Source organism: Copadichromis virginalis, linkage group LG5 (assembly GCF_057382275.1).
Source record: "Copadichromis virginalis isolate Kocher_CV1m ecotype Utaka linkage group LG5, C_Virginalis_male_GT1.1, whole genome shotgun sequence".
NCBI classification, from domain to species: Eukaryota; Metazoa; Chordata; class Actinopteri; order Cichliformes; family Cichlidae; genus Copadichromis; species Copadichromis virginalis.
In genome coordinates, this window is record NC_140622.1 from 22365020 (window position 1) to 22381686 (window position 16667).

The 16667-nt window shown below is 40.1% G+C and overlaps 2 protein-coding genes and 1 long non-coding RNA gene across 8 annotated transcripts; 1 reads left to right on the forward strand and 2 right to left on the reverse strand.

Annotated features, from left to right (window-relative positions):
- Positions 1-541: 541 nt before the first annotated feature.
- On the reverse strand, positions 542-5676 carry cishb (cytokine inducible SH2-containing protein b). Of its 2 annotated transcripts, none has more exons than XM_085456753.1 (3): positions 5624-5676; positions 1264-1421; positions 542-1163 (listed from the first exon to the last, which is right to left on the reverse strand). In XM_085456753.1, the coding sequence occupies exons 2-3, from the start codon at positions 1400-1402 to the stop codon at positions 658-660; spliced, it is 645 nt and encodes a 214-aa protein (XP_085312879.1). In that variant the 5' UTR covers positions 1403-1421; positions 5624-5676; the 3' UTR covers positions 542-657. The 2 variants fall into 2 exon arrangements, with proteins under 2 accessions (XP_085312879.1, XP_085312878.1); XM_085456752.1 differs by lacking the exon at positions 5624-5676 and adding an exon at positions 3614-3904.
- On the forward strand, positions 4776-12137 carry LOC146709680 (uncharacterized). Of its 2 annotated transcripts, XR_014920470.1 has the most exons (5): positions 4791-4831; positions 7707-7767; positions 8762-8808; positions 9023-9172; positions 11784-12137. It is a non-coding gene; the product is annotated as an uncharacterized LOC146709680 (long non-coding RNA). The 2 variants fall into 2 exon arrangements; XR_014920469.1 differs by lacking the exon at positions 7707-7767 and having other exon boundaries at positions 4776-4831.
- twf2b (twinfilin actin-binding protein 2b) lies at positions 8938-15066 on the reverse strand. 4 transcript variants are annotated; one of them, XM_085456747.1, is made up of 11 exons: positions 15027-15066; positions 14183-14260; positions 13903-14081; positions 11931-12026; positions 11749-11853; positions 11652-11666; positions 11511-11552; positions 11268-11393; positions 10934-11084; positions 9261-9382; positions 8938-9164 (listed from the first exon to the last, which is right to left on the reverse strand). In XM_085456747.1, the coding sequence occupies exons 1-11, from the start codon at positions 15049-15051 to the stop codon at positions 8997-8999; spliced, it is 1107 nt and encodes a 368-aa protein (XP_085312873.1). In that variant the 5' UTR covers positions 15052-15066; the 3' UTR covers positions 8938-8996. The 4 variants fall into 4 exon arrangements, with proteins under 4 accessions (XP_085312873.1, XP_085312874.1, XP_085312876.1 ...); XM_085456748.1 differs by lacking the exon at positions 11652-11666 and having other exon boundaries at positions 15027-15051; XM_085456750.1 differs by lacking the exons at positions 11511-11552; positions 11652-11666 and having other exon boundaries at positions 10934-11082; positions 11272-11393; positions 15027-15051.
- Positions 15067-16667: the final 1601 nt, after the last annotated feature.

A 16667-nucleotide genomic window follows, 5' to 3' on the forward strand; every position in this document is an offset into this window, starting at 1 on the left:
GTTTATGTTTCCTTTCTGGAAATGAAAGATATCAGATTTCTGTCAGGATTGTGAATACTAAAGAAGTCCACATCACATTATATGCAAACACTGAATTGACAGCAGAACTCTGGGTACAGACTCTGCATGGTTCCTTTATTTGTCTCACATGTTGTTTTGTCTTGTTTTGCAGTTTACACATCTGTTTGTGTGTATTTTGGAGTTTTAATCTCTTCCACTGGAGAAAAACTGTTTTTAAGTTACGAAACCCCAAATTATTACTGTCATCTCTGCTAGAGCAACAAAGCACAGAGTAGATGTTTTCTTCACTGATTTATTATTTATAAGCGGAGGCTGCTTTATTGAAGAACACTCGAAACAGCTGGTTTAGGAGCTGCTTTCTTCTCACTGGGCCACATTATCAAAAAAAGAAGGAAAGAAAACAACTCACATATTGGCATTGCACATTTCACAGTAGCTGGGGTCGGCATGTAAAAATAATTGAATATTTATTGAAGAATACCAGCAGCAGTGCAGTAAGAATAAGCTCATTCATGAGCAGTGAGGTCAAGAGTGGTTTATTATACATAAATATATCAAAGAGTCCCCGATTCACAGTATCCGCTCAACGACGCGACCATATTCCAGTCTGACTGTCCTGTCGCTGAGGGGCAGGTATTATATAGAGAAAGGATAGTCCTGCAAGTAGAAGAGCAGAGGCTTTGGGAGGGGCAGCTGGTTGGGGCAGTTAGTGTGCCTGTTGATGGTGAGGCGTGTCAGGTGCTGCAAAGAAGGGAAAACCTCCAGTTTGTGAAGCGGGTGCTTCAGCTTCAGGGGTACTCCTCTGTCTTTAGCTGCGTGCTGGGAAGGGTCAGGTTCCATTTGGGGGTGAATGTCACTAGATGTCTGGTCCTGTGCTGCGTGGCCTGAGCTGGTGTAGTGCTGTATAAGGCTGAGAACATCTGGGAAGGACTGCAGCTGAGGCAGGCCAGGGGAGACAGAGTCCAGCCAGAAACAGCCCTTGCTGTACTCTATACGCACGCTGGTAGGTCCACAGCGAGTCTTCACTGACAGAGCCAGCATGTACTGTGGATGGCTGCTGTCCCGCACCAGGAATGTGCCTTCAGACTTTGTGAGGAGAGCTTCCCGAGCTTTACTTGCTGAGATGGGACCCCAGTACCAACCTGTGGAAGAAGACAGTTCAGTTATTAGTGTTTTTGTTTTTTGTTTTTTAATAGCCACATGGACACTGACACTAGAAGTGTTTAAATGTGGCTGGCGTACCAGAAGTCTGCAGATACTGGAAGGTGGTGGTGATGCAGCGGAGGTCATCTGCTGGGTCCCAGGATGAAGGGGCAGGATCCGAGCAGGATGACTTTCTTTGTTCCTCATGATGGAAAATGGTCACCGCCTGTACAACCATTGCTGACTTGACAGCACACCTGTGGAGACGACGATGACCATGTAGGAACTAAGAGATCATCTGAACTATATTCCCTTAATTAATGCGAATTGAGTTGCTTATGTCAAATATGTCTGTCCCAAATCTCCCCGTAGTGTTAGCTGGTTGGAGATCTGTCGACACTCCACCACCCTACTGATGGAAGCATTATAATCATGAAAGTGACCATTCCCATCAGGACAACGGGAAAAGTGATCAGTCAGAAAACCTTTGTGCTTATTTACAGTGAAGCCTGCCGCTAAGGTTACAAACAGAGTCCCCTCACCACAGGGTTAAAGAGCAGAGGTGGGACCAAGTCATTGTTTTGCAAGTCTCAAGTAAGTCTCAAGTCTTTATCCTCAAGTCTCAAGTCAAGTCTCAAGTAATGTCAGGCAAGTCAGAGTCGAGTCTCAAGTCACTGGTGTAAAAGTCCGAGTAAAGTCACAAGTCTGAAATTTTGAATTTCAAGTCCTTTCGAGTCTTTAAAAAAAAAAAAACAAACGAAAAAATAATGTTGCAGTTATGCTAAATGTAAATATTAGACCATGTAATTTTTAAATCTGTGTTTTTCTCAACACATGACAAAATAGTGAACTTAGAAAATATACACAAATTGTGAAATTGCACCTCTTTAAAATGCAGCTCAATTAAACCTAGCTCCAAGAATAATTTTCACCGACAGTTCTGAGATAAGCTGCATGTTATTCTTGGATGTGGTTGTAGGACCAGCTTTAAAATCGCATGACAAAAATATCATACACATTAAAAAAACTGTATCACCAACGTAGCCTGGACAACATTTGCTAGTTAGATGAAGTCAGCTATCTCATTGTAGCATATTTATATGCATATTTATAATCATACGGTTGTTGGAGTGAGTGCACACACTCATGAAGTTTAGTAACTTCAGGTCACTGCAACAAGCCCAGGTACAGTTTACCGACGGATGGGTGCAGGACCTTGAAATGCACCGTGTAGAACGAAAGACCATCGTACGTATCATAAGTTTACCAGTCTCACGAATTGTCGTCATAAATACACATTCGTTAACCGTTTATTAATAGGACCTTTGAACTCAAGGGTAATTAATTAGTAGTGGAAATAATTTCTGGTACCCGTCACAGAAATGTAGCAGTGACAATAATACTGTATGCTGTAATCGTACTGGGCAATTAGTGATACAAAACAACTGTTTTATCCTGTGAATAAAAGTATATGTTTTTGTCAATGTACCATAATAGCAGAGGAGAAACGCAATATTGTGTCAGGACAATTCACTATTTATGCACAATAAACAAAGGAGCATAGCGCGACCATTTCTGTTCAGCGCCAGACTTGCTTGTAACCTATATCACCAATTATGTTAAGAAAATGACGTATTAACTACTACAAAACTCTGACCTTTGTGGAAATGCTTGGAGCAGACTAACATGTGAGCTGGAGGGTTCTGGGACGTTATATTTGGTCTTTGAATGGCTGCAATCCAGGCCATCCGTTGCGTCTTTGTTACTTCGGAAACATGGCTTGAACAATTTCTCTTCAACGACGTAATCCGATAACAACCGATCTCTTTACCCGTCGGCTGTCATGCGACCGGCTATTGCAGTTAATAATACAACGGCTTCTTGACATTTTTGTGTTTCTTTTTATCGCTGTATAACTGATTTTAATTGAAAGCCTGCGTGCGCTAGTACCTCTTGCCACGAGTTCCCAGAATCCTTTGCGGTTTTACCCCTGAATGACGTCACATTTTCAATCTCTATATAATATGCATGTTAAATTTTATATTTGGGGTGAAATATCAAGTCTTTTCAAGTAAACCGGTTCAAGTCCAATTCAAGTCCCAGGTCATTGGTGTAAAAGTCCAAGTCAAGTCACAAGTCTTAGAACATTTTTTCAAGTCAAGTCTAAAGTCACAAAAGTAATGACTCGAGTCTGACTTGAGTCCAAGTCATGTGACTCGAGTCCACACCTCTGTTAAAGAGCACCTTTAAAAAGACACCCATCTATATTTACACACACACGCACAACTCAAGTAAATGTGCCAATTCAGTTACGCTGAATCCAGCTTTATTTATACTGCGCCAGTTCATAATAACTCGTCTCTTCAGCTTATTTTGTACCTTACTTTGAATCATGCATACTGCAATAAAATACCCATAATTACCCAAATCATATTAGAAATGTTCTTACCTCAAATCAGGAAAAACCATAAGGATTGAAACCAGTGTAAAAACAGCCCTGCAGTGAATATTTATAATATTATTTATAAAATAATAATAAACGGTCCTCCAAAGTTTTCGGTTCAGTCCTTCAAAATGATTCAAATATATATAAGCGTGCTGAGCGCTGGATGTGCGACTGAAGCGCTCCCCTCACTGAGTGAGGCGCAGAGGAGACAGCAGCTCTGTTCAGCCGGACAGAGGTTCCCGGAATCTGTTTCCAAGAAAGGTTTTGTGTTTCAGCGCCCGCAGGGACGCAAGAGCCGCCCGCTGCTGGCCACCTCTGCGTCGGGCTCCGTCAATAAGCACAACTTCCGCCAAACCTTTCAAAATAAGATGTAAAAGACCCTCTCAACTCTTAACTAAACGGGATGAATTGCATCGGAACCGCAACGAGCTGGGCGCTGTTAAATGGCCTCATTGTTTGCTGTCACGTTTGCAGGATTTAGTTTTCGTTTTGATTCTTTTTTTAATGTTATAATTAGTTAGTTTTAATCTTTTAACACTGCAGGTGCAATTAAAAAAAAAAGCTAAGAAATAACAGCCATAGAAGTTTGCTTCTGCCACTGACGTTTTCTTTTCTTTATTTAGAAAAACACATATTTGTTTGTATATCTGTCTTTTGTGCCCTAAGTCAAAATGGACTTAGAATTTCTAAATTTCAAGTTACATAAGGGTTAGGGTTGGTCTGAGACTTCTAACTCAAAATGCTGAGAAGATAACACCACATGTACCATGATAATAATAACTATAAATAAAGTTGTAGATTTTAAATGGAAAATTGATAAATTTGATTATACCCTATAATATTATAAATAATATTTTTTTGTAAATAATAAAAATGTTGAGAAATAAACAAAGTCTGTGGAAGTTATCATATAATACATAGTAACAAAATTATTTTAAAGGTAGCCTTTATTACAACAGATCACTGGTCAGTGTTGGGGGATAATGTGTTTAAAATACAAAATATGAGTAACTGTATTCCGTTACAGTTACCGTTTAAAAATGTGGTATTTAGAATACAGTTACATTGTTGAAATAAATGGATTACACAGCGGTATTTTCCTGTTTTATATTGTCGCGGGTCAGGACTGTTTGGGTTTTGTTTGACAGCTATGTTCTGCGGCAACGTTATGGTTGCCATGGTTACAGGGTGCCGCTCTCTCTGCGAGTGTGTGTTTCCTGGGTGAGAGAGGCCTTTTTGTTGTTGTTGTTGTTGTTGTTGTTGTTGTTGTTGTTGTGCTAAGCTAATGGGCAGAGTGTTACAGGTATCGCCCTAAAGAATGTTGCCTCATGGGCAGTGTAGTCCGTGCTGCAGGGAGAATGGACCGCCATACCCGTTATGTGTCTGTGATCGCGAGGAGGGAGAAAAAGGAGAGTGGAAAAGTAACAGTTGTCATTCAGCAGAAACGGGAGCTGGAAGCATGTAAATATAATAATAATCACTGCAGCCAAGAAGAGTGCCTGACAAGCCCAGTTCTAAGTATGCTATTAAGACTCGACTGTAGGGCCTACACCGTGTTCGTGTTTTCCTCCGAAACAATAAGTTCCGTTGGAGCAGCCTTTCAACGCCTTTCTCTGTCTCTCGCAAGCAAAGTTGACCCAGATAACAAAGTAAAGCTATTTTTCATCTATGAGCCCAACACGGAACCGGACGTATTAGCCAGAGGTCCCTTTACTATGGTTAGGAGCCGCGGACCTCCAGTAATAGTAATAAATCACACAGAAATAGTACATTCATGTAGTTGTAAAAAGCACGATAATATATTAAGTAATCCAAAGTATTCAGAATACGTTACTCTCATTGAGTAACGTAACGGAATACGTTACAAAATACATTTTGGGGCATATATTCTGTAATCTGTAGTGGAATACATTTTAAAAGTAACCTTTCCAACACCCTACACTGGCTGCATTAAAGCGTGTATTGACAAAGTCAACCTCTTATTTTGAAAGCTTCCGGTTATGTTCAGCTTACCATGCTGCTGTTGATAAGTGCTGCTGTTGATAAGTGCTGTTGTCATGCGCGAAGGAAATATTGTTTATTTACAATTATTCTGCGCAAGACTGTGATATTACGCAATACCAACTTTAAGTGTGCAGACTGTAGTTATTATTTTATTGTATGACACTCGGTGAAGATTATGTCCAAACATTGCAGCATGTTAATATTTAATTCTTCAGCTCTTTATTTCTGTACTAAATGTGTTATGTTATCATGAAGAAAATTAGGTGTGGCACCTTCCCTCTTGCAGATGAGCTAATGTGCTTAAAATTAGTATGTCTTCAAACAGGTTCATCCTAATGTACCCCACAGTTTCCATGTGCAGAGATAATGACCTCATGAAAGCTGCTATTCAGCTCTGAACCAGTTTTCCAAGAAAACAAGCTCAAATCAACTCAGTTTCCTATGAGATACAAAAGCAGCAGAACGCACAGCTGAATACTTCCGAGTAGAGCGCATTCCCGGAAAACACCAACACGCACGCACACACCCACACACACATGCTGCACACATACACATACAACCAGCTGACCTCTGCTGCTGAACTGTGACCCCTGCTGCTGCTTTCCTGCATGACTTTTATCACCAACACATGTGCACAATTAAAGGGAAAGAAATGAGGACACACACACTAGAAAATACAGAAAACATTTTATTGTAGAACCATTGTAAAAGAACAGCCCTCATTTGATCCTAGTCAGAGCTCAATCAGGTCACTGATGAAGGCAACTGTAAAGAATGTGGATGAGTTTGTGTCTGCTAAAGCGTGGTCTGTGGGCACAGCACATGCCTGGGTAGTGTACTGTAAAGGATACTCCACCCTGAAGCAAAGAAATTCATGTAACTTCCCCCACAGATCTTGATGAGCTGAACTAATTATTAGTCAGGCGATCAAAGAAGATGGAAATAAAAAGGCAGGAGAAGAGTGGAGAGTAAAAGAAAATTTTAACCCTTAACCCCCCCCCCCCCAGCTTTATTCTGGAGACCAGCAGAGCAGTCCAGTTCATACTGTATACAACAACACAGATATGGTTTAACTGGCAGCTCATTATAGTCTGCACTGTTTCCAATGGTCAGCAGGGGGCGACAGAGAGCCGAATGAGAAAATGACCTCACTGCTCTCTTGATCTGCAGCCACTGATGAGATTTTGATCTTGATTGCTAGTTTCCAGTAAGCTTTGAAACTACACGTTGCTCATAGTCACATGCAGAGTAAAACAGTCGATAAAGCAGAATATGCTGTAGGGAGTAGTTACCCTGTGATCGACAAGTTAGTCGATCAGATGAGTGTGGAATATCCTCTCAGACTGACACATCTAGATTTTTTTAAAACCCTACAAAACAAGACGGCAGCAGCTGAGACTTTGAAGTGAAATGACCAATGTCAGAGAGGCTACCCCCAACAGTTACAGTACTATGTAAAAATCTCGAGCCAACCCCCTTTTCTTTATATTTTGCTTGGAAATTGGTGTATCTAAATTTGAAATGTGCAATCATACACGGAAATGGGGTATATAAATGGTAAATGGCCTGTATTTGTATAGCGCTTTACTAGTCCCTAAGGACTCCAAAGCACTTCACACAACCAGTCATCCACACACTGGTGATGGCAAGCTACATTGTAGTCACAGCCACCCTGAGGCGCACTGACAGAGGCAAGGCCGGACACTGGCGCCACCGGGCCCTCTGACCACCACCAGTAGGTGGCGGGTGAAGTGTCTCGCCCAAGGACACAACAACCGAGACTGTCCAAGCCGGGGCTCGAACCAGCAATTTTCCGATTACAAGGCGAACTCCCAACTCTTGAGCCACAATCGCCCCGATACATAAGGCAAAAACAATGTCTGTATGATTATAATGCGCTTGAAAGTCAATAATTTATGTGACCAACTTCGAAAATCTTCAGCACAGTCTAAACTCTAGTATTTTCTTTTCTGTATTTTCTTTAAGTAGTATTCAGAAATAGTTCTGGAGGACATTTAGCTTTTTTCTTTGTTGGTTGCCTTTTGTTCTGTTCTCTATCAACATCATCACACAATGCTTTAATAATTATCAGGTCTGGGCTCTGGAGAGGCCAATCCATGACTGGCAGTGATCCACTGTGTTTTTCTATTGAGGTATGCTTTTACTGCATCTCTGGTGTTTCTGGGATTCATTTTGACAACATCTACAACACCATTGGCTGAAATACACCCCTGAACCATGACAGAGCCTCCACCATGTTTTACAGATGGCTGTAGACCCTTAGCTGTTGTACTTCTCTCCCGACCTCCTCTCTACATCTGTTGCATCCAATTTCATTATGCATGTCCAATAACAATAAACATAATGCTATTCATTACTACGTATCAATAATTTGAACAAAATATTACACTTACATTCATCACTCCATTAGACCTGTTGTCACTGATTTTTGTCCAGTTCTTGTGTAATGTGGCATATGTCAGCCTTTTCTCCCTGTGTCCCTTCCTTAAGAATCCTTTCTTGATGCCCGTCCCTCCACTGAGAGCATTTGTGATGAGGTTTTAGTGAACAGTAGAAGGGTTAGCTGAAGGGCCAGATGCATTTCTCAGGTCATGTTTCAGGTCTTTGTTGGATTTTTTCCCACTTCTTCAGGACATGAATTTCAGAGACTGTTCATCTGCTGTTGATAGTTTTAAAGAAGTTTTTAAGCCACGTTTATCCTCCACTTGTTCCGCTTTATCAGCGTTTTTACAGACACACTGCACACTATGTTGAGATAAGCCAAGATCTTGGCTAAAAGCTATTTGAGCTGACGTCTTTCATAGATTTGAACTAAAGAAATCAGTTCTTTGTTGTTGTAAAACAAAACTGTTTTACTCCTTAAGTTTTTTTTAACTATATATTTGAATGATTCAAATGATTCATAGGTCAGTGTTAAGAGTTTTAACAAATAAGTTAAAAAAAAAAAATCTCCTGAAAATGGTCAAGGACTGGACGCAAAATAACTGAAAAAGCATTCAGTGTTGAGAGAAAAAAAACTATAAAAGACCTGCAGAAAGCCTGACTCCTTCCAACCAAAATCTAAAGAAATGACGTGTGGCCCAAGACTTTTACATGTTATTGTATGTTGCTATTGTCTATTTTTAGAGCTTTACACAGAGATGAGGCTGCACAGTGAAAACCTACAATGCAATGTACGTTTTATAATGTCTGCTGCATGATTTAAAATGACTTTTAACAAGAATTTACAGTTTCATGATGATGATGCATCCCCTTTAAAAAAAATGATTAGATTAAGAGACATGAATAAATTCAAATCAAATAACAAGTCAATTCTTAGATATCGTGTTGTGTGCTTGTGTTATGCAAATGTGTGTAATGTCTAATTTTCTTCCCCGTTTTCTCCAGCACCCTTGATGAGGCGTTTGTTGCCCCTTTTCCCTCCCGGGCCACGGGGCTTGACAAATGCCTGCTTTAAAGTGTGCTCCATGGGGTGCACCTCCTCATACAGGAAGTCTTCTGTCAGACCATCACCACTGTCTATCTCCATCTAAGCAGGTATGGAGAGTAGACAGTCATTAGACAGTTTACACAGTGACAGTGGTACTACAGATTATTTGTCACCGTCTCTGTGGGAGAGCTGTACCTTTTTAGTGACTTCCAGCTGGTAGTCTCTCTCCACCTCGTCCAGTAGCCTGTTCTTACAGCTGGAGTATAACATCCGCTCCTTGATGCTACAGGTGTACCCAGGCATCGAGTATATAAACACTGAAACATAGATGAAGCTGATCTGTTGATATTTTCTGCCTCACACAATCAGCTTCACTAGCTACTTCACTACTTTCTGTTATAGATGACGTACTGTGCTGATTTCCTCATTTGTACATAAGCATCATTCATGACATGAAAATGCGCAAGACCATAGTGGGTCTTAAGTAAAAAGAGACACAGGCCTAGATAGCTGCAAACGTTACATATTGTAGATCCGACTGGAACATCCTATAATTAAGCACACATGAGGCTAACCCCACACTGCTTTTCAGAGTAACTAACTGAATAATTCCAGCTCATTTGTTCAGTATAAAAATCACTTGTACAAAAGGTTCAAACTAGATTAACAGCTCGGCAGCTGATTATATAAAACAAACAATGTTTTTAAATAGGTTTCGCATGAAAAGGAGACACACAAGCTTATATCTCCTCTGTCACTGTCAATGGTAATTCATTTACATGTGTACTGGAACAAAACAGGCGTTCATTTGCAGCTGTTATGGAGACTGGACTAGTCAAGTCCAAGTTAACACTCAAATCTTTTTAGCTTTTTGGCCCAGCCGCTGACAGAAATAGCTGCTATATCTGTAGCTCAATGTTCATAATTCTAACTGTTTGTGTCTGCTTATTGGTGCTGGCTTTATCAGAGCTCCTTCACAGCTGCCTGTTACTTGAAATCAGGCCAGTGAAAGCAGGGAACATAAACAACAGAACCAAACAGCGAGGCGAAAGATAATAAAATCCCCCACAGACCTGAGGAAACTGCAGAGTTCACATTATACAGCAAATGTGATTTGTCAGTATCTATAGAAACACTTATTTGTGAAGTGAATAAGCTGAGCGGTGCAGTGTTCTTGATGGTAATTCATTGCCCTTTTTATATGTGTATTGTGCACACTTGTTAATTATTTTTGTAATATTTTTGTAATTTTTATTTTCGTGTTTACAATCAATCAATCAATCAATCAATCAATCAAGCAGGCAGGCAGGCAGGCAGGCAGGCATATAGGTAGTAGTTGTAGATGAGTTGGCATGCAAACTATGGGGGACCAAAGCAATAACAAGGACATTTTTGGTGTAGCACCCACTTTGCGACCAGTTTTACCCAGCAACCACTCAGCAGCCACTCAACAACCAACCTGTCGGAGAGTATGCATTTTTTCCCAGCCTCCTGGAGAACTGACCAGTCTCTAGACCTGTGTGACTGAGGCCTAACTAAACTTGCTAGTGTTAGCTAAAAGAAATTCACCTGGATGACCTCAAAGCTTCAAAATAATGGTCCCCAAACCAATTGATGATGTCACAATAGCTAAAGCCAGTCTTTATGTACAGTTTAACTTGTGGTTGGCAAACCACATGGTGTCACTCAACAAGAATTAGAAGAAGTTAGGAGAGACTAACATCCTGAAAAAAGTGGAGGTGATGATAGTTAAAACAATATGTGTGAACTCTGTAAGCTACTTTCATTGCCCTTCACTTTTATAGCACCAAATTAGTGCTTTACAAGTCACAGACAGTGCGTGAGGAACTCAGTGAGTTTTTACTGACCCAGAGCTTCCTCCTGCTGGCCCTGATGGGAATGTTTGAAGATGAAAAAGTGGTATCTAGGTGAATCTGTGGGAATCCTGTAGGGAAGTTCGTGGATTTCTGTAGGTTTAGTGTGAACCAGCTCGATGGTCTCTCTGTCTACATCCAGCCTCTGCAACACAACATACGCAAGCAAATGTAATTACTTTTGAGGGGTCAAGTCACGTGCAGTTAGTTTCACTGGCAAAAACACACCCTTAGATGTTGTTATCAAATATATGTTGTATACTTTTTACTGTATACATGTAAATATTCACTGTTTAATGAGCTATAAATGTTTTCTATGGGGGCTCACCAGCTGGATATAGTTGATGCGTTTATGCTTGAGTTGCTGCAGAGCTCGTTTGGCCTCTTCTTGTAAAGGAAACGCAAGACCCTGAAGAGTCTGTGCCCGTTTGTCCAAGCCAAACTCCATTGTTACCTTCAGGGGAGGGAAAAACATATTTGCACTGCTTCTTCCTCACATGAAATGCAACTAAATCAGCCAAAAAAACAAAATCAAAAAACAATCTATGTCTATGCCGAAGACTTCACAAACCCTTGCTCTCGCTGTCGGAGTCCCAATTCGTCTGCGTTCATCCTGCAGACAAAAGAAACAGTATTGAAATCACTATACAATAAAGTTTTAACATAAACATACTTGAATTCTTTTATCATAATGAAAACAAAATCAACATACCCACACAACTTTATCCTGCAAGGAAAACACACACAGGATGAGCACAGATAACTCACGTACCTATAAGAGTCATATAGCTTTGACAGCCTGTCTGTACCTCTGTGATTTTAATTCGTTGTAACTCCTGCTCAGCTGCTGTGAGAGGAGCTGGGGAGGAGCAGGAGGACCTGTGGCGAAGGTATCCCTGGAAACACACGTCTTCCTAGAAACACAGAGACACCAATGGGTTGGTTGTGAGTGGCAGTCCATCAGTTATTATGCAGGAAGGACCATACTGACCTCCACCGTCCCAAATACTTCGTCTTTGATGTGACCTCCTCCAAACTCTTTCTTCAGTGTGGCACGAGTCGCTGCATACACCATCTTCTGCCTCACCTGGAGAACACCAGGACAGACACAGCGACAAAAAACCTTCACACAGTTTTACTGGTTTTCTGTAGCAGTGGTTCTTTTCAAAAATAAAGTATTTGTGAGCGGGGAAAAACAGCCTGTATAACTGAGTTTGATTACAATTTGTAATTAAACATCCATCCATTCACTTCCGCTTATCCTTTTCAGGGTCGCGGGGGGCGATGGAGCCTATCCCAGCTGTCATAGGGCGAAAGGCAGGGTACACCCTGGACAGGTCACCAGTCTGTCGCAGGGCTAACACATAGGGACAGACAACCATTCACACTCACATTGACGCCTAGTGGCAATTTGGATTATCCAATTAACCTATCCCCACAAGCTGCATGTCTTTGGACGGTGGGAGGAAGCCAGAGTACCCGGAGAGAACCCACGCAAACACGGGGAGAACATGCAAACTCCACACAATTGGAATTGAACTCAGGACCTTCTTGCTGTGCGGCAACAGTGCTAACCACCGTGCCACCGTGCTGCCATTCTCACCTGGAGAACACCAGGACAGACACAGCGACAAAAAACCTTCACACAGTTTTACCGGTTTTCTGTATCAGTGGTTCTTTTCAAAAATAAAGTATTTGTGAGTGGGGAAAAACAGCCTGTATAACTGAGTTTGATTACAATTTGTAATTAAAGAAAAAGAAAAAAGAAATCTATTACTAAACGGTGTCATTTTTATTGTCACGCAATAATAATAATAAAATGATATTATAATTGTTTTTTTCTAACAAGTTCTAGTTACATTGTTAGAAAAAGTAGTTTCTTCTTCACTAGCAAGGGCAACTTGAGCGATCAAACTCTTTTCCATTGTTTTGATTTGATCAGAGTTAATGTGGGGGAGAGGTCCTGCACTAGCATGTGGGATTTGTTTTCTGTTTTCAGCTGTTTTTCTTACTGAACTAATTATAGTGTAATTTGTTTAGGAATAATACATGATTTTTATTCTTATTATCATATTATTTTTATTTGATCATTTTATTAGCATTTTATTATTATTTTTATTATGATTAATTTTTAGAAATTAAAAAATGTTAAAAAATTAAGATAAAAGTGAAACATTTCCTGCAGCACTCCAAAGTGATGGTGTGGGCAATATTGCACACATCCTGTCTATGTATGGAAGCTTGTTTCTGCCACTGGAAAAAATCACATCCATAAGACAAAATGTACCAACCTGTTATTATATAATAATTTTGGGATAATAACCTACAAATCTGACATATGTATGGCATTTCAAACAGTTATATTCAGCATGTGCAGAGGCTGTTTTTACATGAATTTGCTACAAAGTCTTTCTGTGCTCAATTTAAATTTGAGATTAAGATGTTGGCTCACAACCACGATCACATTAAATCAGAAACTGTAAATGTAAATAAAATCTAAAGATGATTATTTGTATATATATATTTAAGTAAAAAGTAATAGTTTGATTTTATTCTCTAAAAAGAGAATAAAATCAGACAGCCTTTCTCTTACTTTTTAGATGATCTCTGAGCTGTTTTTTTCCTTTTTAAGACATAAATTGCTGTTAACTATGTTAAATAAAACAGAATTGAAAACAAAATGTAAAAACAAACTAAAAAACATAATATCTCTGATTCTAATATTTTTGGAGAAGGCAACAACACATCAGATATGTTACAGATCTTAAATTATATTTAAAAAAAAATCTATTTTCAATGTGTGTTCACTAACAATAAGCATAAACTGATTTTAGCCTCAACTTAAACTAATATTAAGACATTTTTGCCACTAAACATGAAGTTATTTTGATTTTTCCACAGGACACTGTCCTACTTTTATGTCAGTCTACAGTGATGGTTTCGTAAATGTGCTGCACACATACTGGTGATTGGTCAGGTGACCATGCGATGAAGATCCACTCATAACCCTGCGCGTTCTTGGAGTCCAGGCGGTAGAGGATGTAGCAAGGCTCTAGAGGCGTGAGCAAAGGAAGCAGGAACTGGTCATAATCCTTGTCCCAGCTCCGGGCTGGCTCTTTGTATGAATGTAGCACCAATTCCTCTGCAGAGAGAAAAGAGTGAACAAAGTCAAGATTTGGAGATGTTTAATGAAAGCTCACTTATATCAAATACTGTAAAATGCCACAAATATTCCATTTTTACCGTTTCTGATAATAATCTTCAGGATTCTGATGGCACCTCCCCTCGCTCGGGCCAAAAAATCTTTCAGCTCAGATGTTGCTTAAGTAACCAGATATAAGGCAGACAAGTCAAAACTGAGGATGGGTGGTTGAAAGCCAGTGAGACAGAGCTGACCAAGTAACAACCTGAAACTCTACTTCAGGGAAAAAATTTGATCCACTGCCAGACGGTCACACCATCACCTGCAGTGACTCAGAGAGCAAACATGTGCCCCCCAAGAATCACTGAAGGATCTGATCGACCATCGTCGATAAATCCCCCAATTTGAAAAGCCTAAGGACAGAGCGTCATCACAGAAAACTCAAACTTTGGCTGTTTGTTATGTACTTTCCTTCTCTCTTGCCATGGTTACCAAACACAGCGCTCTCATTAATGATGCAAGATCAGGTGAGAAAGGTGAGAGAGGTTCGCTTCCGTCAGCCTGCCCACCTTCACGCTCCGATTACCAAAAGCCATAACACACATAAAAAGCAATGTATGCATGAGATTCAACTATAAGAGCCTGAATGTGCTAAACATTGTTAGCACTGACATCACAAAGGTGAAGAGAAATTTTAAATGACTAAGAACAGATTAAAAATGTTAGCACATACTTTTATAATAACACAGGATAAATTAGCCTAAAGAAGCTAAGCGATCACTTGAGAACAATCTTTAATTTTTTTTTAAAGATGTGTTATTAGCAGCAGTGTAGCTCAGAGTCTGTTAATAAAAAAGCATTTAAAAAGCTTTTCAAACTGAGCTCAGGGAAAACTGGGATAAAACTTAAAGGCACAGTTTACATTTAAAAAAATAAACAACTTACCAATAATTCCAGTTTGGTGAGACATCTTTTGGCAGTAAGTTTTCACCGCTTCACACTCCTCTCATCCAACAAGGACCAGGTCCAGGTCACAGTGTGTCCTTGCTCTTCTTGCTCAGCAGGTAGGCTGAGCTGATGGCAGACGGAGGGACCCACGCGCACCAGTGACATAAACGCCTTGAGGGTGACTCAGGAGCTTCCTAACACTTGAAATACAATCTGCGGAACTGTGGCTGATGAGTAATAACGTGCCTGTCAGGGGATATGCCACCCTCACCACTGATCTAAAACTCTTTGCGTATCGATGACCACAACTTTAATAGTCTCGGCGGGGGAGCGTCTCGCAGGTCACATACTGTCCTGTACTGTAACCTGCGGGAGGGCTCTGCAGAAACCCACCACACATGATGTCGGGGGTCAGTGCCACATTTTCAGATGCTGCCACATGTAATGGCAACTGATAACTCGATCAGAGAGTGGCTGATCAGCTGCAGCAGACGCATGATCTCAAATTCCAGCCACCTGGTCACAGGAATGTGACACCAAGCAAGAATCTGACCGCAACACTTCAACATTGTTTCCTGGACTAAGAATTTAGATGGTGGGGGCCTCGGGTGTTCACAGTATATTTTGATCTGCAAGGTTAGCTCCAAAAGCCAATGAAAGGGTGAACAGGGAGAATAGAGCAGCTACATAAAGCAACCTTAAGTGTTAAAACACGAGAATATGAGGTTTCTGATGAGAAGACAGAAGAGGTGTAAACTGAAGAGATCCAAACATTAAGTGTCCCTGAATGGTCTGAACAAAAGGATGTAGGAACTAACAAACTCACCAAAGTAACACACACACACACACACACACACACACACACACACACACACACACACACACACACACACACACACACACGCACAGAGGTGGGTGAGAGAAATATTAGTGTGTACCTGTGAGGTTACCTGTGATAGGATCATCCATTATTCACTCAGTGGTGAGTACAGAACCCAAGCATCTATACATTATTTAACACAGCACCCCCCCCCCCCCCCTCCTCGACTTCAGAAAGACACAGTTAATGTGCAAAAAAAAAAAAAAATGACCCACTTATAAAAACAGAAAAAAGCTGAGTGCACTTCTCTCACAGAATAATAAAGTAACAACACAAATATCTGTTTGCGTCTCTTCTCCCACTGCACTTTATGTACTCATAAAAAGCTCTGTGTATTTTACTGTATATAATAACATTTGTAGATCTTATATAATTTTGCCTTTTTTGTACACAAGTTTTCTTTTTTTTGTTTTATTTTTCGAGTATGTCTCTAAATCTCTTTTTCTTCCTGTCCCTCATGTGGCTGAGTTTCCCCAGTGTGGGATTAATAACATCCAAAATTATTACTATAGTGCTGTATGATCACTGTTAAACTCTCCAATATGAACATCAAATAAACATCGACAGAAGGATTTAAAAAAAAAAAAAAAGAAAATTAATTTTTTATGTAATGCAATACTTAATTATAAAACAGCAAGTTTTGGGATCTTATTATTATTTCTATTATTACTCTTTACTTTAGAGAAAGTTTGATCTTACTAGAAGTAAGAATTATTGGTAGTAGTATATAGAATTGTTTATATATCTTTCCAATTATG

Bases quoted from the DNA above. Each gene is read 5' to 3' on its own strand.
- twf2b (XM_085456747.1), bottom strand. From the start codon at position 15,051: ATGTCTCACCAAACTGGAATTATTG. The intron at 14,261-15,026 runs GTAAGTTGTTTA...TGGTTACTTAAG, and splicing joins TCACCAAACTGGAATTATTG to CAACATCTGAGCTGAAAGAT. The intron at 14,082-14,182 runs GTAAAAATGGAA...TTCTCTCTGCAG, and splicing joins GAAGATTATTATCAGAAACG to AGGAATTGGTGCTACATTCA.
- cishb (XM_085456752.1), bottom strand. From the start codon at position 3,633: ATGGTTTTTCCTGATTTGAG. The intron at 1,422-3,613 runs GTAAGAACATTT...TCGTCTCCACAG, and splicing joins ATGGTTTTTCCTGATTTGAG to GTGTGCTGTCAAGTCAGCAA. The intron at 1,164-1,263 runs GTACGCCAGCCA...CTTCTTCCACAG, and splicing joins CCAGTATCTGCAGACTTCTG to GTTGGTACTGGGGTCCCATC.